Raw genomic sequence first — 27,471 nt, 5'->3', positions numbered from 1 at the left:
CAGAGGGTGACGTGGAATGTGGAGGGTGTTGGCAATGCTGTGCTGGCAGCGGGCAGCAGTGGAGGAACTGCCTGCCCAGATGGGTCCCGTCGAGAGTGGGACTGAGGCTGCATGGTGGAGCAGGTGAGTGAGTGGTGCCAGGCCAAGGTGGGTGCGATCACCCTGCATACGGTGACTTGAGGTGACATGGGGGCACCAAGCTCCATCCGGCTACCAGGCGCTGAGAGAGTAGGGTGGAGTCCAATGACTCAGGTGGAAGGGGGCGCATGGAGCTCAGGGGCCCAGGTGCTACCCAGGGTCCAGAAGTCAGCCATAGTTGAAATTGCCCACACTATTTTTTTTCATTTTAAACCAGCAAATAAACTTTATTTGCTGGTTTAAAATGAAATTTTTATTTGCTCAGTATATCAAATAAGATGCAAGCATTATTATGACAAGTATACAGAAATTTGCAGGTCAACATAAAACAGTAATTTAATTTAAATGAAGGGAAATCTCTTTAAATGTTATGACAACCTACTCCCAAGAAGAATCTTTTCTTTAGTTAAGTGTGCATTTCAATAAAATAAAGGGTACAATGGAAGCTAAAGAGAAAATAAACAAATGGGACTACATCAAAATAAAAAGCTTTTTTACAGCAAAAGAAACCATCAACAAAACAACAAGAAAGCCCACTGTATGGGAGAACATATTTGCAAATGTTACCACTGATAAAGGTTTAATCTCCAACATCTACAGATAGCTTATACAACGAAATAAGAGGAAGATGAATGATCCAATAAAAAAATGGGCAATGGACCTAAATAGAATATTTTCAAAAGAAGACAGAAGGCACATGAAAACATGCTCAAAGTCACTAATTATCCGAGAGATGAAAATCAAAACAACAATGTGGTATCATCTCACACCTGTCAGAATGGCCAACATCAACAAATCAACAAACAACATGTGTTGGCAAGGTTGCGGAGAAAAAGGAACCCTCGTGCACTGCTGGTGGAAATGCAGACTGGTGCAACCACTGTGGAGAACAGTATGGAATTTCCTCAAAAAACTGAAAATGGAACTCCCATTTGACCCAGTAATCCCACTCCTAGGAATATATCCCAAGAAACTAGAAACACCAATCAGAAAGGATATATGCACCCCTATGTTCATAGCAGCACAATCTACAATAGCTAGAATTTGGAAACAGCCTAGGTCCCCGTCAGCAGATGATTGGATCAAAAATCCATGGTACATCTACACAATGGAATACTATGCTGCCATAAAAAAGAAGGAATTCTCATCATTTGCAGCAACCTGGATAGAATTGGAGAACATCATGCTGAGTGAAATAAGCCAGTCAATGAAAGAGAAACACCACATGACCTGACTCATTTATGGATAATAAAGAACATTATAAACTGATGAACCAAAAGATATAGAGACAGTAAAGCAACAAGCAGACTGTCAAATTGCAGCGGGGAGGGTAGGGAGATCTGGGGGAGATAAGAGATCAACAGAAGGACTTGTATACATGCATATAAGTACAACCAATGGACACAAAACTCTGGGGAGGGAGGGTATGTATGGGAGGGGGGGCAATGGTAAGATATGTACACAGATAATAATTTAATAAAAAAAGAAAAAAAAGAATAAAATCAAATAAGTTAAGTCTAAAAAATAATAAAAATAAAATAAAATAAAATAAAATAAAATAAAATAAAGGGTAATGGATTAAGTGGAAGTTACTGTGTGAATTTTTCTTAAAAATGAAACTCCAACTCTATTAATCCATGCCAGTTAAACACTATAATTGTGCAAAAGGAAATGAAGTTCATTATATTTTTTGCTTGAACAGTGCAGAGAAAAATGGTCTCTTACAATACAACAGGCAAAATTTTGCATATTAGGCTTTTATTATATAAGGTAGGTTTTATTTTTACTTACAGTACAACAGACTAAATTTCAGTCTTAGTGCTGTCATTGTGCTACCAGGTAAATGCTCATTAGCATAGCACATTTTGTTCTATGATATACTTTAATGCTAAGACAGATCCCAATTTGTTACAGATACACATAGAATGCCATTGCTTGTTTTGTTTATATATATATATATTTAAAAAGGCAGTATACATCTGTCTACAAAGGCAGGTTTTGCCAGGAGGAATTTATAGGAAGCAGTCTGATGTGTGCCAGGTAGCAAGAGGCTCTGCAGGAGGAAGTGCTGAGTCAGACTGAAGGAAGTAATACTTTGAAGTGTCATCTAATTCATAATGACTGCCTGGTTCTCACAAGCTAATAGTAATTGGGTGCACTGAAAATGGAAACCACATTCCGATCATGACCCCAGTTGCATCCCTCCGTTACAAGTTGGTGAGTTGGAGAAACCAGGGTGAGACCATTGGCATGATTAAAAACAGTCCTGTCGAATGTGTAGCTGGCACCAAGTGGTGAAATACCCCATCCGCTCCATCATCCGGATCTGACTATAACACATCACACGTTGGGCCCTCGTGTGGGACTTCTTGTAAAGGATCCAGGCTCTGACGTGTCAGGGGTCCTCAAACTTTTTAAAGTGGGGGCCAGATCACGGTCCCTCAGAGAGCTGGAGGGCTGGACTATATGAACTACTAATTCCTACTGTAACACCTCGGCTGCACTCACTGCCCAAAAAACCTGGCGGGCCGGATCAGACTCCTCTGTGGGCCGCATGTGGCCCGCGGGCCGTAGTTTGAAGACGCCTGGCTCAGAGAAGCCACCGTGGAGCAGAATATCTGTCCCTCTATGAAAGCTGTAAGCAGAAGATAAACCAATAGATCTGTAAAATATTGTATTTCCAAACATTGGCATTTCCATACATTCGTAGGCATTCATCTTAAAAGCCATGTGCGTGGTTCCCTCTCAGGATGGTAATGCACTCTGCATAAAGAGTCTTGAATTGCTACAAGAAGAGTCAAGTCTCTAGTGAATAATAACCTCCTACAATAGCTAGAATTTGGAAACAGCCTAGGTGGCTCCTGGACATAGTTTATGTCTGCTGATTTCCCTCCAGTTCTAAAGAGTTCCATAAGATCATGGAATTGACCTTGCACATCTCCACCTGTGGCAATAGGACAAAGAACCTCTTGCACGTTTGATTCTATTGTTAACATTTCCTCAGCCTTTTCGCACAGTCTGCACTTGATCCTTCAGCTGTTTACACTCACTCATTGCTCAACCAACTGGTCAGCTCCCTGGTAAACATCCAGTCTTCCATGGAAACCAATCCCCATCCCTGCCCCGGCTCTCCCCTTACTTTTCCTCTATCCCCTAGCCTCCTGCTGTCCCCCGCCACACACACACACACACATACACACACACACACACATACACACACACACACACACACACACACGCCACCAATGCAGGGGCCCTCAAGCCCCCGGGCCAGTTCCAAGCCCTGCCCAAGCCCAGCGGACAACCTGGGCAGGGCCTCCAGGAAACCCCCAGCCGACCTAGCCCACAGGCCTCAGAATTGCTGAAGGGGTGGGAATGTGAGGGTTGGGGAATGTGGGGCTCCCTCCTGCCCCAGGATGTGGCCACCTGCCACCCCGCAGTCTCCCGCTGGTGGGCCTCTCCCGAGTTCCGCCCGCTTCTCTCTGTGTTTTTCTCTTCATACCAAATGAAAGCCCCTACAGTTGAGTTACCCTTCACCGATAGTTATGTCCATAGTTATGTCATAGTCAAGAGGAAAAAAAAGGGGGTAGGGGAGGTTGTAAATGAGAAGTCCCAGAATTAAAAACCGGATTCCACTTCTTGTTATAAATTGGGGAAAAGAAGTCTTATATGAATGGGTTGCTAGTTTTGTGATGCTTGGTTATTAAAGAGTTACATTAGGAATAATATGCAAAATGATGAGGACTTCATAAAGGTATATGATGTGTACAATGAAAGGTTTATATCATATGTAGTTTTCTTTTTTTAAAAGAAAACTTTATTCTAACTATATAGAATTTAGAAATCTTAAACAATGAACGTCAGAAATGAGAATGCAAAGATCAAATAGAAATTATAAAACAAGAAACAAAAATGTTCCAAAATCTCAACGTTCGTAATCTATGAGTGTAATGCTAAGCTAATAAAAGCACTAATAGATTAACTAATAAAAATGCTAATAAGTGGTGGCAGTGATGTTTTTAGTTTTTCATTTGTGTGTGTTATTTGTAAAGCCAACCAAATTTACTTAAGTACATATTGAGTTACTTTTAATTACTCACAGCCTGGATAAATGGTCTTTATGGTTTCCAAATACCTTCACCTGGCTATGTCAAACTTTAATTATGATTTAGGTAACCATGGACTGATTAATTCAATCAGAATATATTGTACTTATAGTATCCAATTCTAGCAGATCCAATGTAAAGGAAATGAATCCATAAGAATTATATTTAAACTAGACCAGAGCACAAAAATTTGTGCACTCAAGGTGGGAGGGTATCCCTCAGCCTGGCCTGTGACCTCTCATAGTCAGCTCCCTGGGGGATCAGGCCTAAGCTGGCAGTCAGATGTTCCTCTGGCAGCCCAGGAGCCTCGGGGATGTCCGACTAATGGCTTAGGGGAGCGGGCCTAAGCCATAGTTGGGCATCCTTAGCACTGCCAGGAGGTGGGAGAGGATACCGCCACCGCCCATCAGCCCGACTTGTGGCTTGAGTGGAGCTCCCCCTGTGGGAGCATACTGACCACCAGGGGGAAGCTCCTGTGTTGAGCGTCTGACCCCTGGTGGTCAGTGTGTGTCATAGTGACCAGTCATTCCACAGTTAGGGCCAATTTGCATATTACCGTTTTATTATATAGGGTTATCTGTATTCAAAAACACTACTTTAGGAAATATAATTCTATCAAAATTCATTAAGAGCAGTTGTAGAATTAATTAAATAAATGCAGTTAAACTCAAAAGATATACATCAAATTTACTCTGAAAGACAGAAAGCACTGGCAAATGTCCTGATGTTATTTTGGGTGCTTAGGGTTTGGCTGCTTGAAAGATGAATGAGATCTGCTATGATTCTGTATCCCTGAGACCTCACAGCTTAACTCTCCTAGTCCTTTGAAACCCAAAGATCCAGGGAACCCTCTTGATGCTCTCGGGCCTGTGTTCGGGCTGTGTGGGAAAGAGCAGAGCCAAAAGGGCCACTACAGAAAAGCTGGGATTTAAACTCTACTTCACCAATTATGTTTATAGTGACTATTTTCTTTTCTTGGCTCATTGAGATTTTTCTCAGTCAATAGAGCTGCAAAAACCAAACAAACAAAACCAACACACACAAACACGCGCACACACACACACACACACACACACACAAGCAACAACAAACCCTTCTAGAGCCTTTACTCTTATGGGAGTTCAGTTTTAATAAAAAAAAAAATAAATAAATAAATAAAGTGAATTTTTCTAATCCTTTTCAAGGTTTTGTATTCCATACCATCTTTCCCAGAAACTTTACGTAGCAAAAAGCCTCGAAAATAGAGGTAATGTTTTCCTCAGAGCAAAGGGCAGTCTAATTTTGGAATTCCTCTCCTATAATGCAAGTTACCATTTGGGCAGCATCCATCTGGGCTCATCCTCATCACTCCAATGGCACTTGAGGGGCAGGGGAAAGTAGCACAAACATGCCCATGCTCATGCTGTTTGCTTGATCATATATACTAATAAGAGAGAAATAAGGTAATTGACAGACACTCTGAAATGCCTACAGCCAGTCAGGAGGGAATGTGCAAATTAGCGGGACAAAGATGGCAGTGGCCATGGAGCCAGCAGGAGCTGGCAGGAGGCTTGGGTCTCCCCTGGCAACAGAGGAAGCCCACCTGGGCCTGCCACCGAAGGAGGGGCCTGCAAATGACCCTCAGCCCCTCACACAGGCTAGCACCATCCCCAGTGGGAACCCCCACCCCAACGGGGGCATGGTTGGCCTGCAAACCACCATAGGCCCTTGCCCAGGCCACCCCACCCCCCAAGGAAACCCCTACCCTGATCCGGGACACCCTTTAGAGCAAACCAGCTGGCCCCCATCCATGCACCAGGCCTCTATCTTATCTAATAAAAGAGTAATATGCTAATTAGACTGTGAGACCTTCCAGGAGTCCTTCCGACGACGTTCTTTTTGACAAAGCCATGGTGGCAGTGCTGAGGTAGAGGTGATTAGGGGCTAAGAGGGGAGGGCAGTTGTGGGAGATCAGGCCAGTGAGGGGGTATTTGGGGGTAAGCAGGCTGGCAGGCAGAGTTGTTAGGGGCAATCAGGCAGGCAGGCAGGTGAGTGGTTGGGAGATCCCACATGGGTCGGGCCTAAACTGGCAGTCAGACATTCCCTGAGAGGTCTTATGTGGGTGGGAAGCTTGGCTTCCTCCGTTGCCAGGGGAGACTCAAGCCCCATCCAGCTGTTATGCTCTAGTTGGCTTTCACAATTTAAAAAAACCAAAACACTGCTTTTAAGATTTAAAAATTAGATGTTTCCACATAGAAACTTGGCTTATTTCTTCACTTGAAAAACTTTGGAAAATAGACAACTATTATATGGCAGCAATAGAGCTATCAGGTATCTGATTTTGACAAAGCAGGTGTTAATTAGCTTGATGCAATTGTCTATCTCATCTTTACCAGTACAATCTATTTTATTCCTTGGTATTTGAGAAGCTATCATTTAATATTTGTGGTTTTGCTATGTATAAATGAAGTTATTTTTGTATGTTTTATAACATTTCACCTTAATTTTTAAAAATCAATTTTCAGTTAATTTCTGAAGTTTATCAGGCTAACAATTACATACTCTAGACCTAGCTGGTTTTGCTCAGTGGATAGAGCATTAGCCTGTGGTCAAGGATCCTAGGTTTGATTCCTCTCAAGGGCACCTGCCTGGGTTACAGACTCCATCGCCAGTAGGGGGCGTGCAGGATGCAGCCAATCAATGATTCTCTTTTGTCATTGATGTTTCTATATCTCTCTCTCTCCCTTCCTCTCTGAAATCAATAAAAATATATTTTAAAAATTATATAATCTATGAAGATTTATTATTTTGCTTTTTTAAATTTGTTTAGATTTGATGGCATTAAAATGACTTTTAACAGGTAAAATCATGAGTTTATGCTTAAACTTCCAATTTGAAGCTTGGATTGCAGGATTCTTAACACTTTTAATTTTATACTTGAGTTAAACTTTGTTATGTAAGAAAGTTTTATTTCTAAATATATTAATAGTTATATATTTGCTTTATCTTTTATTAATATCAAATTATTTTTTATAAAACAGTAACAATATAACTGAAAAATACCAGGTAGAGATTAAAATATCATTACGGTTCTTTAGTTCTTAAATTTCTATATGGATAAATATCGATAGTCAAGACACAGATTAAAGTTACTTAATGCAATTATATATACATTGTTAATAACCTGATAGACATTTAAGCTTATTTTTTATTTGGGGGATTACTTTTTTTAAAATAAATTTTTACTATTGAATTATGCAAATAAATTTCATGGTTCCAGTTAAAACTATACCAAAATACATTCATTAAAATCTCATTTCCATCCTGAGTTTTCCACACTGTCTTTCCTCTCACCAAAAGGTACCCATTTAATGAATTAATCAATATCATTCATTAATGTTATTAATGAATAACAACATTAAATACATTAATGTTAGCTTTTATTTTTAATTAAGATGATATGTATAAATTTATATTTACATGTCTGTGTGTATGTATGTGTGCAAATATATATTCTAGTAATATCATTTTTAAGATGTCCCAGGACCACAAATTCTAATACAGTGAATATAACATGGTCCTTACAGGCAAAGAAACATGTAGGTGGAAACAAAGTACTTTGTATCCACCTACATGATAAAATTCAGCTATCAGATTTTAATTTTTGTTTAGTTTCTACCTATTCACCTACACTGCAAGCAATGATAGGCAGGAAGGGAATCTTACTTAACCCTGTCACCTCAGAATCTAGCAAAGTGCTAGGTGCCTAGTATGCGATCTTAGATTGCTTGCAGATAAAGTGATTCCCATGGAATGTTTACCCTAACTAACTTCAGAATAGGTCCAATTTAAAGATCAATCCCTAAAACTTGTTTTTTGAACCTGCACCTTGATATCTAGCACAGAATTTTCAGTTCCTATTATCTCAATTTCAGCACAAACTTTCTGTAAACTAGTAATGTTTCCTTTCTCACTTACCATTTTTATCTTTGGGTTGGGTGGTAAAACCCTCTCTGTTGCAGCGTAAAATAGAACTTTCCAAATGAGTGACTAGCTTATACCACACTGAACTGTGGAGCAGATGTGGGTTCATAAAGGCTAAGTGGATCATAGCTTTACAAATCACTTAGGGGATCTTGTGAAAATGCAGATTCTTGTGTAGTAAGTAAAGTCTGAGATTCTACATTTCTAAGAAATGCTATTTATTTGAAGGCCATCCTTTGAGTAGCAAGGTAGTAGATGACTCACTTCACACACATAATCATCCATTTCTTTTTTAAAAATTTCTTTATTGATTATGGTGTCACATAATTGTCCTCAACCCTCCATTCTCATTCTAAACCCCTCCCCATATATGCCCACCCCCTGTTGTCTATGACCTCTGTTTAGGCTTATATGCATGCACACAAGTCCTTTGGTTGATAACTCCCCTTTACCCCTCCACTCCCCTATCTTCCCTCTGAGGCCCAACAGTCTGATTGCTGCTTCTCTGTCTCCAGGTCTGTTTCTATTCATCAATTTATGTTGTTCATTATTTCCCCTGGATGCATCATTAGATCATGTTATACAAGGAATTCCCTTATAAGGACCAAAACTGAGACAAGCCATGATGGTTATGCTGAGAGGCAAATGAATCAGTCTATAGTGAGTTCCTTTCTGGGTCAACAGTTCTTTTGAGTCCCCATTTCAATGCCAAACAGTTCCTTATGTGTACATGTCAGCCATGGTATTTCAGATCTGGTTGGTTGACAAATGGTGTGGATGCAGTTCCGACCATCTCTGGTTTGGTCCTGGGCATCCTTCAGCGACACACAGCTCCTGTCTGCTAGTATGGCAAGGCATTGTCGGTGCCTTCCATCTCTGAACTGATTCTCTTCTGTCTTCATGGCTGGGGCACTCCTGTCAATTCCTCTCTGTTGCAGGAATCCACATGGTCTCAGAGTTGTTTTCTGAAAATACACAAGCATATTCTTGACCAAAAGTTAATAAAGAGATATTTTCTATGAATTTGACTTGGGATCCTTCCCCCCTACCTCCCAAATGATTTTCCTCTGGCTTGTTTTGACACGGTGTATGTTTTTTATGGGTATCTTGTTGTTAGCATTTCAAATGAAAGTTAATTTTCTAAAGTACAAATTTTCATTTCTTAAACATTATTTCATTCTACCATGTGCCAAGCACCAAGCTAAGAAGCTAAAGAGCAATGTGACATAATTCTTGCCCACGAGAAGCCCCAGTCTAGTGTGGAGCAAACATAATAACAAATAAGTGCTATAAATGATATGACCATTCACAAAATGAGAAGACAAGCCATAATATTTGGGAGAAAATATTTGCAAAAGACATATATTTGATCAAAGATTGCTATCCAAATTAGACAAAGAAATCTTAAAATTCAGGGACATGAAAACAATTAGATTAAAATGAAGGTAAAAAAAACTTAACAGATACCTCACTAAGAGAATACACAGGTGGCCAGTAAACAGATGGAAAGATGTCAACATCATATATCATTAGGAAATTGCAAATTAAGACAACAGGCAATCACTACACATATCAGAATGGACAGAATCTGGAACGCTGACACCATCAATTGCTGGTGAGGCTGTGGAGTAGCAGGAACCCTCATTTACTGCTGTTGGGAAATAACATGGTGCAGCACTTGGGAAGGTGGTTTGACAGTTTCTTACAAAACTAAGCATGTTGTCTTCATATGATCCAACAATCATCTTCCTTGGTACTTGCTTGAGTTGACACTGATGTCTGTACAAAAAAAAAAAAAACTGCGCACAGATGATTATAGCAGCTTTATTCTTAATTGTCAACATGAGGAAACAACCGACCATATGAAAACGGTCGCACATCCAGACAATGGAATACTATTCAGTGCCAAAAAGAATTTTAAAAGGCTATATACAGTATGATTTTCCAACTATGTGACATTCTGGAAAAGGCAAAAGTGTGGAGACAGGAAAATGATCAGTATTGTTTAAGGCGAGGGAAGGATGAATAATAGGTGAAACACAGAAGATTTTTAGGGGAGTGAAGGTTTCTGTACATTATTATAATAAAGGATACATGTCACTATACATTTGTCAAAACCTAGCAGGCTGGAAGAGATTAGTGAGGGGAAAAGAAGCACCTATGTAATACTTTAAACAATAAAGAAAAAAAATAAAAGAATATAGCAAGAGTACATCTTAATGTAAACTATGGACTGACTGATTGTAACAAATGTACCACTCTGGCTGGCACAGGATGTTGACAGGGGAAGCTATGCATGTGTGGGGGCAGGAAGTATATGGAAATTCTATGTAATTTCTCTTTCTCTTTAGGTTCAGTTTTGCTGAACCTAAAATGGCTCTTTTAAAAAACTAGAGGCTTGGTGCATGAAATATGTGCATGGGGGAGTTCCCCTTAGCCCAGTCTGCATACTCTCACAATCCTAGACCACTGGCTCCTAAGCACTCATCTACCTGCCCCCCCCCCCCTTTCTGTCATGGTCACCCCCAACTGCCCCCATGCCAGTGTGCTCACCCCCAACTGCCTCCCCTACTGGCCTGCTCACCCCCAATGCCCCCTCTGCTGGCCTGCTTGCCCCCAACTGTACCCTTGCTGGCCTGCTCATTCCAAACTGCCCCCCTGCTGTCCTGATCACCTCCAACTGACCCCCACAAACATTCTGCTCACCCCCAACTGGCCCCTCTGCTGGTATGCTTGCCCCCACTAGCCCTGCCCCCACACCAACCTGACCACTCACATCTACTATCCGTTCTTGGCCTGCTCACCCCCAACTGCCCCCCTGCTGCTCTGCTTACCTCCAATGGCCCTGCCCCCAACTAGCCTGATCACCCACAACTGCCCTCCCCTCTTAGCCTCTCACTGCCTCTACCTCTGGTCCCAACACCATGGCTTTTTTGTCCAGAAAAATGTCCAGAAGGTCTCCTGGAAGGTCTTTCAGTCTAATTTGCATATTACCCTTTTATTAGTATAGATAGAGGCCTGTTGCATGAGTGGGGCCTGAAGGGTGTCCCGGATTAGTGTGGATGTTTTCCTGGGGGCATGGGGCAGCCTGGGTGAGGGGCTGAGGGCCATTTTTAGGCTGGTCAAAGCCCCCAGTGGGGACCCTCACCTGGGTGAGGGGCTGAGGTCTATTTTCAAGCTAGCCACACCCCTTCAGGGTGGGGGTCCCCACTGGGGTGCCTGGACAGTCTGGGTGAGGGGCTGAGAGCTGTTCTCAGGCTGGCCACACCCCCGTGATCCAGGCTCTCAGCCTCTCCTTTTTTGCTTTTTTTTTTTTTTTTTTTTTTTTTTCAGTGCTTACTTGAGCAGAGACCCGGGCCAGCTGGAAGCAGGTATCTGGGATTTATTCATCTTCTATAATATAATTGAAACTTGGTAGCCTTGAGCAGAGGCCACAGCCATCTTAGTTGGATTCATTTGCATACTTTCCCCTGATTGGCTAGTGGGTGTGGCTTGTGGGTGTAACAGAGGTACAGTCAATTTTCATGTTTCTCTTTTATTAGATAGGATATGTGTATGTGCTTTTATAGATTGACAGATATGATCAAGCTAGAGAAACGATTCTGGGACCTAGAAAGGCTTCATTAATGGACAAGACAAATATATAGTATATGTTTTTTTAAAAAACAGTGTTTGAGTGTAAGAACAGGCAGTTGTCTGGACAGCCCATCCAACTCTTGGAGGAAATGCACCAGCAAGTATTCCCCTCGTCTGGCAATTATGACCATCTCTGCAATTAATTAATTAAGTGGTAATGGGAGACAATGAGCAACAGTGAACAATAGAGGTCCCTTTCTGAGGCTCTTCTTGCTCTTCCCTTCAAAGTGTTTTATTGGGACCTTTAGATAGATCTGCATCACCAACACCTTGCCCTTGTCCCATGTTCCTGCCAGACCAGCTTTTCTGCACTGAGAAACCCCTATCAAAATTATATGGGGTGTCCAGGCAGGTGGCTCAGTTGATTGAAGCATCACCTCATATAACAAAGGATTATGGGCTTTATTCAGGACACATACCTGGGTTGCTGGTTTGATCCCCAGTTCTGGGGGTAGTGATAGATTTCTCTCTCTCTCTCTCTCTCTCTCTCTCTCTCTCTCTCTCTCTCTCTCTCTCTCTTTCTGTCTCTCTCTCTCTCTCTCTCCCCCCGGCTTCCACTCTTTCTAAAAATCAATAGAAAAATATCCTCACTCCACATGTGTCAATAAAAATATATTCTAAGGTGAGGGGATTAAAAAATTTTATCTGGGGTGATTTTTTATGTGAGGATTCTAGAGCTATATGCTGAATCTCCTGAAGCAGAATTTCTTAGTGCTGGGAGTTGGTTATCTGCAGTTCAGCAAGTTCTTCAAGTTGTTTTTATGTGCCATAAGATTTGAGAATCACTCAAAGTTCATGTCCATGCACTTTTTGGTACAAAAATCAACATTATATTTATTCCAAATAAGTTTTAATAACTTTACCTTCTTATTGGGAATAGTCAACAATCTTAAAATCATGGAAAATCATTAAATTATCTATATATTCTTTTTCTCATATTTCATTAATGAAACAAGCCATGTAGTAATACTGAAATAAATTTATTTATTTACAAAGTACATATATAACTCTGACATCTTTTATTAAGAAGGAATAAAAACATAAATGATTTGTGATTTTGGCAGCATCATACAAATATAAGTATAAATCATTAACAGAGGTGAAATCATTATCAACATTACTATAAGACATGTTAAGAATATTGTTAACAATATTCAGAAATATATATATTTATATATGTATATATTTTTAAACTCATTATGAAGAAACTGTTCAGCTTTGTGTGTTTATCTGATAAGGACATCTAAGTGTATCCTCCCTGTTCTTCCTGTTTCTATTTTTAAGAATACCGCGAACACTATTCTAATTTATCTTTTGTACATAAGTTTCCTGTAAATGCAGCTTGGCTGAAAAAAAAAAAAACCTACAGAAAATTGGTTGCTTGAATTTCTAGGAGTAATATTATACTGGATGGATAACAATGAGTCTAAAACAATACTCACTACCCCAATCTAAAGGTTAAAATTTTAACAAGAGTTACATAAGAAATGCTCCACCACAAAATCTGTTTAGTCTTTCTGGGACAAAAACTTTTATGGGCTGTCATACGCCTATCCCCACAATTTTAGATATTATTTTCATACATTTTCTATAATGACTCATTTGCTCCAGTTTTCTGGGTTTCTTTAGCAAACTGAAATGGTATGTCACTTTTGTCAGCTTCTCTTTTACCATTTCTCTAAGTCACACATCTTTCTTTCTAGACACTAACACACACACACACACACACACACACCCCTTCACATTCATTTGTGCAGCAGCTCATGTATTTGTTTAAATGGATTCTAACCTCTGCTGTCCAAGATGCATGAGATCTGTTGCATTATTTAATAGCAGCACCCAAGAACTCTGATAGCCTGAAACTGTTGAATGAAGTTGCAGGCTATTTTTGAAATAATTAGACTCAAGTACTCTGGAAATTCAGAAAACTGAAGTCATATATACTTGCTATACTTTTAAACGGCTGCAACCTCAATATTTAAAACAAATGGTTATCCAGCTGAACTACTTCACTATGTATGATCTGCTCTGATTCCTTACTAAGAAGAACAGCAAGATACAGATGTGGTGACTGAAAATTTCTTAACCCATACTGGCCAACTAAATATTCTGGACTTTTCTCCATTCCATTAATTGTGTTTTAAGTTTGACATCAGGTCAACCTTAAAGCAGTTTAAGCCATCAATATTCACCTGCCTGATGATAACTATCCTCACTGATATTTATGTTTATTCAGACACCCAACAAGTACATTAGTTCAGCAGCAGCATAATGTCTATTCATATATACTAGACTTTGTAACCCAGTGAGTCACCACGTGGTTTATAAATGCACCATCCATTAAATGCTCCATCACCACAGACATTTGCTTTGCAACCTGACAGGGTGGAGAGAAGCATTTGTTTCTCTGGTGCGGGGACCATCGACCCCCACCTAGTTGGTATATTCCACATCTTTATTGCACAATTTATTCTTTTCATTATTTTATTATATCATCAAGCCTAAAATGATTTCTCCTTGACATATAAGAAACCTCAACATTAGCTTGATAGAGGAAAATTTCTTATTATTAAAGATTGACTGGAAATAAACATACTATCACTTCCATATTTATGGTTAGTTAAATTGGACATTCTTTCTCTCAAGCGTGTGTAGTGAACCGATGCAGATAACACATATCTCTCTTCCCTACCTGTGTTTCTGATAGCTCCAAAGTAAATATTGACTTTAAATGTTGGGTAAAATGTAGCTAAGTTTAAATGTTCTACTGCTCTGCTATTCATATCACTCAGTTTTGGAGAGGAGATGTTGTTCATGGCAATAAAATAAAATGCTCCAAAAGAGTTTTCTGGCAGAACTATTAGTCATTTGCCCTACTGACCATTAAAATCCAAGCTCCAACATGACTCCCCTGAAAGTGAATCTTCTTAGGTCAAGGAATATTACTTGACATTCTGTAGGACATGCTGATCATCGATGGCGGTATGGACATGCTGATCATCCATGGCGGCTGGTGGGAGAGTGGGACGAGAATTATCTCCTCACACATATGGCTGCATATTCTGTAGGTGCTTCTTTCACATTTCTTGCCTGCCTTGGGTTCATTTCAATGATGGAGTGGTTCAGCGAAGCATAAACAATGCCTTGTTTGTTTTCCTCCAGACTTGGGTTAGAATAAACCCCAGACTCTTCCTGGCTGCTGACCCAGGGGTCATTATCATAGACATCAGGTTCTGATGGCAGAGTTTGGGGATGTTGTCTGGTGCCCACTTCAATTTGCTCACTTTTAAAGGGCTGAGGAACATCAACCTACAAGAGAAAAAAATTGCTTTAATTATAATTTTAAGATATGATGGTGCATATTTATTAGCAAACTATAAAAGCAGGCTAAATTGAGTCCTTATACCCGGGGAGAAATAGTGGACTTTTCCTCACATATGCTGTTGACATTTTTTTTTTTTAACAGATTCTTCCTTATTAAAGGATAAAAGCTTAAGGACCACTATGTTCATCCCAAATAGTTACTTTGTACTATATTATTGGTCACTTTTGAGACCACAGTACACTTTTAAATCCCTCTTCAAAATGAGAAGCAGAGCCCAAATTTATGAAAAAAGCACCAAATATTTATGAGGAACTTCAGGCAACCTATAACATAATGGATAGTATTTATATGGTTTAGAATAAAATCATTAAAGATAAAGCAGAACAGATACCCTCTAAGGTGCAGAAAAATAAATATTAGTATTTATTCAATATACAGTATTATGATTTAATACCTGGAATTGGAACCTTGATGGGGTTTTATTTTGGGGGGAGCAAAGCTTAGAAAAAGTTTAAAATATTTCAATTGTTATTTATATCACAAGAAAATTCTTACACTTCAAAAATAGAGTCAGATATCTTTCAGAAAGCTTCTGGAAAAGAGGTGAACTTATGGAAACAGAGATTAAGTGGATCCCGATGCTTTTCACTCTTTTCAATTATTTGTTTGTAATTTCTAGTTATACAAGGGGACTCAGCTGGTAAAAATGAAGATGTCTTCTTATTTCAATTTTTTTATATCCCAATTTTGTCAATCATGTTCTTGAACTTTGGCCTGGCTGCTTTAAGGTATCAGGTCCACAGTTTTTGAAAGTCTACATGCCTCATGTGTCCCTCTGTTGTTTTCACTGCTATGTGTGCAGTGGCCCATCCACTTTTCCTCAGCAGAGTTCTACCACACAAGCCTGTCTGGGCCTATTCTGAAAAACTAGGTGTTAACTGTTGAATACACTGCCTCCCTCCATGAGGGGTCTGCGCAGGAAATAACAGGAAGGCTGGATGATTGAAAGTTAGGAATGGTTTTTAATGACCCTGTGTCCCTGTCTCTTAGCTCAGATGAAAAGTACTCCAGCCTTCCCGCAAAGGAGCCTGCCTAAAGTTTACAGAGGAGCGGTGAAGAGGACTCCATATGACCACCGAAACCAGTTTGGCTCAGCGATAGAGCGTTGGTCTGCAGACTGAAAGGTCCGAGTTTCGATTCTGGTCAAGAGCATATACGATGGTTGCAGGCACATCCCTGGTAGGGGTTGTGCAGGAGGCAGCTGGTTGATGTTTCTCTCTCATCGATGTTTCTAGCTCTCTATCCCTTTCTCTTCCTCTCTGTAAAAAAAAAATCAATAAAATATATATTTTTAAAAAGACTCCATGTGACCTAATAGATATAAATATTCAATATATCAAGTTCTCTGTTGAATTTTTCAATCTGTGTCTCTCAACTGTTACCTGGCTTCTTCCCAAAAGATGTCTCGTTTCCATGGAAAACTGTTAGAACGAATGGGGTAAAGGAAACGTGGTGCTCTGTGGAAGAACTTTTCCTGTGGGCACCTCATCGAAGGGCGGGTGCACAAGGCGGGTGCGCCCTGCTGTGGGGGGCAGAGATGGCAAACAATGAAGCAGCTCTCCTATTCTGTATCTGTATGGCACCGTCCAGTTTACAACATACTTTTAAAAATGTGTTGAGACATAATTCTTGTACCTTAAAATTGACTTTTCTAAGTGTACAATTTAGTGGTTTTTAGTGTACCAGCACTTTTATACCCTTAAAGGACTATTCTGGAATAAGATGAGAACGCTGGCTTTTACAAGTGTCTGCCATGTGTTTACCAGTTTCTTTCTACTTTTGGGTTCTATTCCATGGTTCCCGTATAGGTTCCTTTTTAAGAAATGTGTAGTCAGTCTCAGAGATGTAATATGGCACCTTTTCTATTATTTTTTTTAAATGTTTGACTAATCAAAGGGGGCAAAACAAAATGTCGGTGAAAGATATAAACACCTTAAAACAAAATTTCCATGGAGGGAATCTTGACTTTGGGTACTGAATAGACAATACAATATACAGATGTATTATAGAAATGTATCCCTGAAACCTATATAATTTCATAAAGCAATGTCACCCCAATAAATTCAATTTAAAAAACAAAACAAATAATTGTACAAACAGAAAAACCCCTCTTGAATTCCAGTTCAAATCATAAACAATTTGTCCAGCTTACACAGGAAGCTCTATGGCTAGCCCTGGTTGGTGTGGCTCATTTGGTTGGAGCATTGTCCCACACACCAAAAGGGGGAAGGTTTGATTTCCAGTTTGTGGGTTCGATCCCTAGTTGGATCACATTAGGGAGACAACTTATCAAGGTATAACTCTCATATTGATGTTTCTCTCTCCCTCTAAAAAGTCAATGAAGCCAAAACCGGTTTGGCTCAGTGGACAGAGTGTCGGCCTGCGGACTGAAGGGTCCCAAGTTCGATTCCAGTCAAGGGCATGTACCTTGGTTGTGGGCATATCCCCAGTAGGGGGTGTGCAAGAGGCAGCTGATTGATGACTCTCTCTCATAGATGTTTCTAACTATCTCTCTCCCTTCCTCTCTGTACAAAGTCAATAAAGTATATTAAACACACACACACACACACACACACACACACACACACACATACACACACACACACACAAAAAAAAACAAACACCTGAACGAAAAAAAACATAATATTATAATTATTGGCTCTATCTGCTGCTCACATTTCTGGGACTTTCCAGCTTACTAGATCTTTATCTTTGCTTTACTAACACACACATACACACAAGTTCCTTTGCAGTATCTCATTCGTGACTGCAGTATTTTTTATATTTACTATCTTTTTAAAAATCGTCACACAAGGATATGTTTATTAACTTTAGAGTGATAGGAGGTGAGGGGAGAGAGAGATTGATGTGAAAAATATCTATTAGGATGTGAACCAATTAGGAATCCAACCTATAACCTTTTGGTGTCCAGGACAATGCTGTAACACACTGAACCACCCAGCCAGGGCAGTATTTCTTTTTAACAAAGAGTTTCATAAAAAAAAATTTTCAGAAATATATCACCTTATCTTATATTCTTTTTTTAGTTCCAATATTTATACAATATTAAAACCAAAAGGAAAGTCCAAGTTTATATTCCAAGGACTTGTTGGAAAACTTGGCATTGCCTGCAAAACATCCTTTGCTTTGTCTGGGAGGTCTCCTCCTTGATGAGCCCACACACACACACACACACACACACACACACACACACACACGGAGACTTTTGCATAGTAGCTCTAACTTCTTCCATGCTTCTTATGCTTCTTTATCTGCTGGTGTGATTTATGAAACAATTAAAATTTATTATATGAGGTTATTTATGGCTCGTTCTTTCATTAACTCTCAACTCTCTTCCAGAAAGACTTTAAGGTATTTGTGAGAATGAATGAATAGCGTGAAGTCACATAACAGGCCAAGAACAGAGCCACAATCTATGGTTCAGTGTCTGTCTTTTCTGTTTTGAGCCTGTACTGCCACCCATGCTGTTCAAAAATAAATAAATAAATAAATAAATACATAATTACTTAGTCTGAGGCTGGTGAATTCTGAAGAATTTCTGCTGCAAACAGAGGTGGATTTAAAATAAACAAATGCTTTAAGTAAACCAATATGTATATAGCCCTTAGGACATGCCTGGCACATGGTAAGTGTTATAGAGACTCAAATAAAAAAGTATAAATAATAACATGAAGTAACATAGATTGCATTTGTTTTAACAGATAGAGTGAACATACCAGGTTAATTCCCCTTCCTGTTGTATCAGAAGGCTCCTTTTGTTCCCCTGGAATTCAAGAAGAAAAATAAGAAACTAAAAGGAATAAAGGACAACACAAAATTCTTCCCCAAATCCCTGTAAATTGAAGTTGTGGTAAGAATGTGGGTTCTGGAATCCGACCGCTAACTTGAAATTCAATCCCTGGAGCTGAGGTGGAATGCCCTTCACCCATTCCCACCCACATGCATACCAGTGAGAGCATTATTGTTAGTTTGGCTTGTTGATTTGCTGTGACTAGCATGGCGCATACGACTCGATTTTGTGAATTCATTCTCCTCCATTTTCTTCACTTCTCACTCCCGAGAGCCCTCCAACATATTTATTGAGGCAGAGATAGCATCTAGGACATCACTTTTTAAAGGCTGGAAATCCTAGTTTGGGGACAATCTGTACTCAGTGCCAGACACACAGTTGTCCGGTCACCTGCATAGCCAGGATTTCCTATAGCCAAGTTCAGGTTGGATGTGGGAAATCAAAGGATTTACCCCTGACTCTTTCTGAAGATCTGAGAGAGGTCCCAATAGTCTCAGAAAGCTTAGAGAGGGACCGTGGAAAGACACTGGGATTTGTGGGTGTGGAATTGAGATTACAGAAGACTCTCTCGGGATTCTGAGGAGGTTCTGGGATCCAGAAGTCCTCAGGGGAAAATACCAGGAACACTTCTGCCCAGACAAAGATTTCTCTTATGGCAGAAATAAGGGTTTCTTTGTCTGACTTAGTTTCTATAGCTACTCTGTGGCCGCTATTGTGGGAAAAGGAATGGGAGCAGATGGCAGAGAGGAACAAAGGAGAGAGCAGGAACGGAGTTGGTTCAGACCAGAGCTACATCAGAATTCTCTATACATTTGTCTCTTATGTGGTTAAGTGTTCCCTCATGACACTGAGGGAATTCTCACAAAAGCAGAAAGGCATGGTTCAAAATATATCACACTTCCCCCATCATGCAAAATACACATTTTTATTATTGTTGTTGAGGGAGGGCTCAGTTCAAGCATGTGTTTGTAATGGCAACAGAAAGTGCATGCAGATGAATTTTCTCCGAGGACAGAGGGCCTTCTTATAAACAAGGGCATGTGTGACTGGCAGGGTGTGGTGTGGCTGGGAAAAAGAGATTGAGACAAACTAATTCAAATCAGACATGTGGAGAGATTATCTCAATCTCCCTTTCAACACCCTGAAAATTTAAGAGCTTCCCACACAGACCGAGGATTGACTCAAGTAGAATGAGTAAAGTTCCCTCCTTACCACAAGGCTTGGCTGTGCTATGGTGAGCATGCCTCACCATTGCTAGAGTGAACATAAATTAATCCATTAGGCTTTGGTGGGAGGATGATCTGTCCCCCAGGAAAGCATTACCCATGGTTTATTGCAAAATGTTGGCAAAGAAAACAACAGAAACCAACTACAAGTATATCAGTCCTAGTAGCTGAACCCGAAATGTGTGGCACAGAGCAGTAGAGGGAAGATGGAACCCACCTCGGTGCCTTTTCAGGCAGCAGAATAGGTAGAAACAGGTAATGAGTAGAAGCAATCCTCCCAAAGGAAGCAAGCAATAAAGGATCCATGGTCTGCCCTCTATCTCATTCTTGAACGGTGGTCCTGTAGCACTGGTTGTATCTGAAATGTCAGTCAATGCTAAAGGCAGTTAGAAATCTGAAATATATTAGGATCGGCAACATCCTCTGCATTGTTAGAACTTGAAGAAAGAAGATGCCTGCATTTCCCTTCCAGCAAACCTTCCCCAAGAATCCCAAGCATTAGTACTCTCTGACTTCTTGCTTTATTGCTGAACCTATGTTGGTGGTTCTGGGTTACAATTTATTTTTTGTAACAATTATTCTTCATTCTGCTCAGGTTAATACCCTGTGAAACAACAACCATATAGCTCTCAGAAAACACTTAACCAAGCCATTTCCTTTAAATGGTCTTAACTCATATTTATAATGTAAGAAAAGTAATAAAGCCATTATTTTTATCTAGCCCCATGCATTGAGAAAGAGTATTATTGTTCCAAGATTGCCCAAGGTCAGACAGATACTGAGCACACTTGGGACTCAAGTCAACATCTTTCTGATACTTAATTCAGGTTCCTTTAACAAAACGCCTTTTCATTGTCTCATAACTCTTTATTATCTCCAAATACCAAATACTTTTGACATCTTCAATTATGGTTTAGTGGGCATATAGATGGTGCTCAATACTTTTGATCAATGTTAACATGCATTAAGTCCATATTTGTCCTTGATGGCGTGCAGCTTATTTTTGGCTCATGAAATAATTTAATTGATCACAAACAAATTTTAAAATTAAACATTACAGAATAAAAATATCAAAATACATCATACATCTTTAATTTTGTACTTGTGTTCATTTTTATGCAGAAAAACTTTATTCGTAAGTGTATTAATATAGTTACATTTTAGCTTTCCCCTATGCTTGTTTGGGGGGTGGGTGGTATAGGAGCTACTGAACTGGGAAAAAGTGGTTTGAACATTCAGAGTGGTAACAAATGTTGTATTATTCATGCTGCAGCTGCAGACACAGCTGTCTGGGAGGAGGGTGTGAATAGGAATAGAAACGAAGGTTCCCACAACAGATAACCTAATACAAACAAATCCATTCAATTAAGAAGATCCAATTTTATTATTTCTGCAGCCATCTAACAGTCTAGTCCCCTTCATTTTATTTAACTAGGTTGATACTTACTTATTAGAGGATGTTCTGAATTATTTTGAGTCCATTCTGAAAGAGAAAAACAAGGTAAGTTTTGAGTATGATTATGAAAAGAATGCAGGTGCATATCAGGTATGACTAAAATCAGGGCCAGTATCTAAGATGACTTCTGCATTTGCACACTAACAGAAACTCCAATAATCCGGAAAAGGACAGTTTGTATAACTTGTGAGTAACTCTGAGATCATAGGCACAAAGGAAATTACTGGGTGGATTTTGAGACTCCAAGAAAGACTGAGTAAATATGTCACAACCTTCATCTGTCTATCCTACTTCCCTTTTCCTCATTTCTTAAGGATAAGGAACAATACAGCCTGTATGACAACTTCTGATACATAGAGTGACAACACCATACACACGCTCAACAGGTGTTCCAAGTGAGTGTGGAAAGCCAACAAGGAAAGAATGCTTTTGATGACACGTTGAGCACTCATTCTCAAACAAAGAGGGTATGTATGGAAGGGGGGGAGGCGCAATGTTAAAATATATACACAGATAATGATTTAATAATAATAAAAAAAGATAGCTCCTCTCACATGCTGCCTACTCATATTACCCGCACTTTCCTGCTAACATAATGATCACTTGTCTTTGCAAACTTCCTAATCAGGAGCTGAGCCAGGGCAGATTGGGAAGGATGGAGTTGCAGGCCATTGTATGTTCCTGTGACTGTTCACCAGCTCTGTTAACTTTTCCTCTGGGACTTTGCACTGGTTCATTCTGGAAGGAGAGTTCCCAACAGTGTCCAAGCCCCTGCTTTCCTTCATCCCGGTTATCACATAGGCCAATTCTTAACTTGGACATATCTGAGAATCAATAAATCAACAAGCAATAATGTTGGCTAGGTTGTGGAAAAAAAGGGAACCCTTGTGCACTCTTGGTGGGGAATGCAAATTGGTGCAGCCACTGTGGAAAGCAGTATGGAGTTACCTCAAAAAATTATGACCCAGCTTCCACTTCTGGAAATATATCCAAAGAAACACAAAACACTAATTCAAAAGAATATATGCACCCCTCTGATTATTGCAGTGTCATTTGCCTACATAACTTTATTAACCACTGTCATCCCGATAACTTAAACAAATTTTTAAAAAGTAAACAGGAATAAGATACAAAAATAGAAAAATTCCCACTATGCCCCAAGAAAGATATTTCAAAGAAAGAAAAGGAAGTGGTTTTTTTCATAATACATCCAAAATGTATTTATAAAAAGCATGATTCTTAAATATAATTTGAAAGTATAGTTTTATCCTCATCTTGTATTCAGTTCACTGAATACTTCCAGGTATAGAAGAAAAGCAATTTTTACTTGACCCTTTCCTGTTGTTTGCTTTTATAAATTCATGAAAGGAAAATTCCACTCAGTTAAAAACCAATTATTGAGTAATTTATTTGACTTTTCGAGGTAGCAGAGATGACCCAAAGAATTATGACACAGTTCCTGCTTCCCAGGACAGTATAATCCTTGATGGGATAAAAGATATATCCACCCATTATTTTAGTAGCAGGGGATGTGTCATAATTGAGAGGCACAGAGCTTCAATAGCATAAAAGTGACTAGAAAAAAAAAATTACTCCCTCAAGGATGAACATGAAAGTTTTCATTAAGAACTTGGGAAATAAGCTGGTCTTGACAGGAGAGGGGAATTTGATAGATGGAGGGGGTCACAAGTGGTGACAGCGACATTGGAAGGACCGTGGTGACGATATGGCAATGGCAAGTAGGGCTGTTAGGCTGGAGTTGAGAGTTTCTTTATGGAATCCAGAAACAACCCAGAAAGATAGGTAGGGATGGACTGTGGAAGGCTTTGAATGCTGGTTAACAGCCTTAAGCCCAGTGTTATAATGCTGGGGATGCTCTGCAGGAGGCACAATAAAAGATTGGGATTATGAACAAAGTTTATTTTTTTTAAATTAAGTGTATCGGAAAGATTTTAGGCTGAAATGGACAAAAATTGACACTTATGACGAGGAGGTTATACAATAAATTGAAATCATTTAGGATGAAGATAATGAAAATCTGAGATGATCACAAAAGCTGTAGGAGGCTACACATGGGAGAGTGGAAGGTTGTTGATAGACAAAAATAGAAGGCCAAGGAAAAGTCCAGGGGAATTCCCAATGGGGGTCAGGAGTATTAATTAACAGAGTGATAATAAAACAAGTGAGACTGGCCCAGTGGTTTAGCATTGATCCAGGAACCTAGAGGTCACTGGTTTGATTTGGGTCAGGGAACATACCCGGGTTGTAGACTCCATCTCCAGTACAGGGCATACAGGAGGCAGCCAACTGAGAATGTTTCTCTCTCATCAATGCTTCCATCTCTCTATCCCTCTCCCTTCTTATCGCTTTAAAAAGTCAGTAAAAATCGTTTTTTAAAAATAAAGGAAATGAAAAGAAAGGAAGGAGAATAGGAAATTAGGAGAATAGAAGTCTTCAAAGAGAAATGTAAAAGGCCTTTAATGTCTCCTACTTAGCTCTTAAACCACTTCATCCTTCATATTCTTTGTCCCAATCTGATCATAATAATAAGCACATCCCCTCAGGGCACAGGGTATAAGAGGTGCTGCTGCCTCCCTTTTCCTCTGAAGTTAAGTTCCCTCCTCTACAGGAGAGACAGATTATTAGAGAGGCAGATTATTAACCCTAATTTTAGCTTAGACTGGATTCCCTAGAAGAGGCATGTTACCAACTGCACAACCATCTGGAGTGGTCAAGGAAAGACCCAAATATGAGACATTTGGCTAAATTCCTCTCTCTTATACAGAAGTGGATTGGTTTCACAAGGAAAGACTAAATTGCACAAAAAGGCTCTGTTCCAAAGGAGGTGGACTTGATGTCACTATATTTAATTTTGTTATATATTACATTAAAATACATTATATAAATTACCTAGAAGTGCTTATTTTATATTTAACAGTATAATTAATATCATCCAGGAAATAACTTATTTGCAAGTTTTTCTTTTTGTTGTTGTTGTTGTTGTTGTTGTTAATCCTCACCTAAGGCTGTTTTTTCCCATTAACATTTTAGAGAGTGTGGAGGGGAAAGAGAGAGAGAGAGAGAGAGAAACATCAATTGGCTGCCTTTGACCAGAATTGAACCTGTGACTCTAGACTGATGCTCGAACCACTAAGTACACTGGCTAGGGAATGTTTTGTTTTTTTATTTGTTTTATTTTGTTTTTGAGACAGAGAGAGAGAGAGAGAGAGAGAGAGAGAGAGAGAGAGAGAGAAGAAGAGAAAGAAAGAGACAAAGAAAGGAATATCAGTGTGAGAGAGACACATCAATTGGTTGCCTCCTGCAAGTGCCCTGACTGGAGCTGGGATCTAGGCTGCAACCAAGGTACATGCCCTTGCCTGGAATCAAACCTAGGACCCTCAGTCCAAGGGTCAACGCTCTAGTCACTGAGCCAAACAAGCTATGGCAAATTTTGCTTATTTTTAGCATTTATTCTGTTAGTTAAAAAAAAATGCTACTTCTTTAAAATTTTAGTAATTTACATTATTATGTGAATTAATAGTACAATTCTCTCCAGAAAGCATTAATTCCATACATCCTCAATATGGGCTACTCCAGATTGTTAAAGCGTGTTTTTTTTTTCACTTACCATAGATTATTTCATTTTTAATTCATTTGAGCCATCCACTATGTGCCAGACACTATGCATGCCATCTATTTTAGAGAACCGAAGATGTTTGAGATCAGTGCAGAGATCGTTTCAGGCAACTAGCACTGAGTTTGACCCCAAATTTGCAAAAGTAGAGTATCAGAGTTGTAGCTAGCACCAAAATATTGTACATTTCCTCATTGGCCTGCTTTAAAAATTTTTTAAAGTGATTAAGAAATTTTAATTGAAATTTAAGTGGATTCCTTCATTGGACCACTTTAAGGGAATTATACACTCAAAAAATGTGTGTATAAAGAAATAAATTAAACACACACACAATGGAAGGAGTTAAGTGAATGACATCATTTGAAGTAACTGTATGAGACTGCATGTAGATTTCAGACATGCTACTATTATACCACATCTTTTAAATTTTTATCTTTTGCAATAATCTTCAAGGTCAATTTATGGCTACAAAAGAAACTCCATCTCATTTCTTATAATAAAGAGAGATCTTCTTTGATCCAAATATATTTTATGTGGTAATGTAAAAATTACTATTTTAATCATTTAAAGTATATAACCCAGTGTTATTAAAATATTCACAATGTTTATTGACTGCAGTCTTCACCACTATCAAATTTTAGAGCATTTGCATCACCCAAAAAGAAACCTCATATTCATTAAATTATCATTCCCTATTCTCCCTTTCTCCCAGTCCCTGGCACATCATTCATCACTTTTTAGTTTATGGATTTACCTATTCTGGGTGGTTCATATAAACAGAATCATACAGTTTGTGATCTTGTGTATCTGGTTTCTGTTACCTAACAATGTTTTTGAGGTTCATCTGTGTTGTAGAATGTATTAGTATGTTATCATTTTTTATGGCTGAATAATATTCTAAATTATATGATTTATCACATTTCCTTTATTCAGTTATCAGTTGATAGACATTTGGGCTGTTTCAATATTTTTTTGGCTGTTGTGAATAGCGCTACTATAAACATTCATGTACAAGTTTATGTGTGGACATGTATTTCTGTTTGACTTGGGTACTTATGAAACATTGGAATTGTTGGGTCTGTGACAACTATGTTTAACACTGTGAAGATTTGACAGACTGTTTTCCAAAGCAGCTGCACCATTTTATATTCCCACTGGCAATGTATAAGGGTTTGATTTGTCCACATCCTTGACACCATTTATTTTTCTTTAAAAAAAACTAGTCATTCCAGTAGTTGTGAATGGTATTATCAAATATTGATTTGCATATCTCTGTTGATGACTGACACTGAGAATTTTTCCATGTGTTTATTAGCCATTTACATATCTTCCTTGAAGAAATATATATTCAAATGATTTGCCTATTTTATTTACTTATTTATTTATTTATAAATATATTTTTATTGATTTCACAGTGGAAGGAAGAGGGAGAGAATGATGTGAGAGAATCATTGATTGGTTGCCTCCAGCACACCCCCTACTGGGGATGGAGCCCCCCAACCCAGGCATGTGTCCTTGACCAGAATCAAACCTGGGCACTGTCAATCCACAGACCAATATTCTATCCACTGAGGAAAACTGGCAAGGGCTGTCCATTTTATTTTTATTGATTGTTTTTCTATTTGTGAAGTTGTAAGTATTCTTTATCTATTCTGGGCACAAGTGCCTTATCAAATATGTGATTTGCAAATACAGTCTCACATTCTATATGCTCTCTTTTCACTCACTTGAGACTGTCTTTTCATGTAAAAAGTTTTTTTAATTTGATGAAATACAAGTTAGAAATACAAGTTACATATTTTTTTCTTTTGTTGCTTATGCTATTGATATCATATTTCAGAAATCATTGACAAATTCAAGATTATGTTGAGTCCTCCAACATGGTTCTTTTTCAAGATTGTTTTGGCTATTCTGGGCTCATTGGAATTCTGTATAACTTTTAAAATCAATTTTTCTATTTCTGCAAATAAAAGGTTCTTGGGCCAAAACCAGTTTGGCTTAGTGGATAGAGCATCAGCCTGTAGACTGAAGGGTCCTGGGTTTGATTCTGGTCAAAAGCATGTACCTTGTTGTGGGCATATCCCCTGCAGGGGGTGTGCAAGATGCAGCTGATTGA

The 27,471-nt window shown here is 39.1% G+C and overlaps 1 protein-coding gene and 1 pseudogene across 2 annotated transcripts in view; both read right to left on the bottom strand.

The window, feature by feature from the left end:
• Nucleotides 1-2,139: 2,139 nt before the first annotated feature.
• Nucleotides 2,140-3,238, bottom strand: LOC118724196 (annotated as a pseudogene).
• Nucleotides 3,239-14,484: 11,246 nt separating this feature from the next.
• BTLA (B and T lymphocyte associated) overlaps nt 14,485-27,471 on the bottom strand; it is a 32,297-nt gene continuing 19,310 nt past the window's right edge. For both annotated transcript variants that reach the window (XM_036447216.2, XM_045583996.1), the window contains 4 exons: nt 21,713-21,748; nt 20,483-20,623; nt 18,966-19,012; nt 14,485-15,152 (listed from right to left, as the gene is read on the bottom strand). In XM_036447216.2, the coding sequence (XP_036303109.1) occupies nt 14,877-15,152; nt 18,966-19,012; nt 20,483-20,623; nt 21,713-21,748 (500 nt within the window). In that variant the 3' untranslated portion in view covers nt 14,485-14,876. The remainder of the gene's footprint in view (nt 15,153-18,965; nt 19,013-20,482; nt 20,624-21,712; nt 21,749-27,471) is intronic.

The sequence above is a fragment of the Pipistrellus kuhlii genome, unplaced genomic scaffold (assembly GCF_014108245.1).
Source record: "Pipistrellus kuhlii isolate mPipKuh1 unplaced genomic scaffold, mPipKuh1.p scaffold_m20_p_2, whole genome shotgun sequence".
NCBI classification, from domain to species: Eukaryota; Metazoa; Chordata; class Mammalia; order Chiroptera; family Vespertilionidae; genus Pipistrellus; species Pipistrellus kuhlii.
The sequence above is the reverse complement of the archived record's forward strand: the minus strand, read 5'-3'. Positions and strand labels throughout refer to the sequence as shown.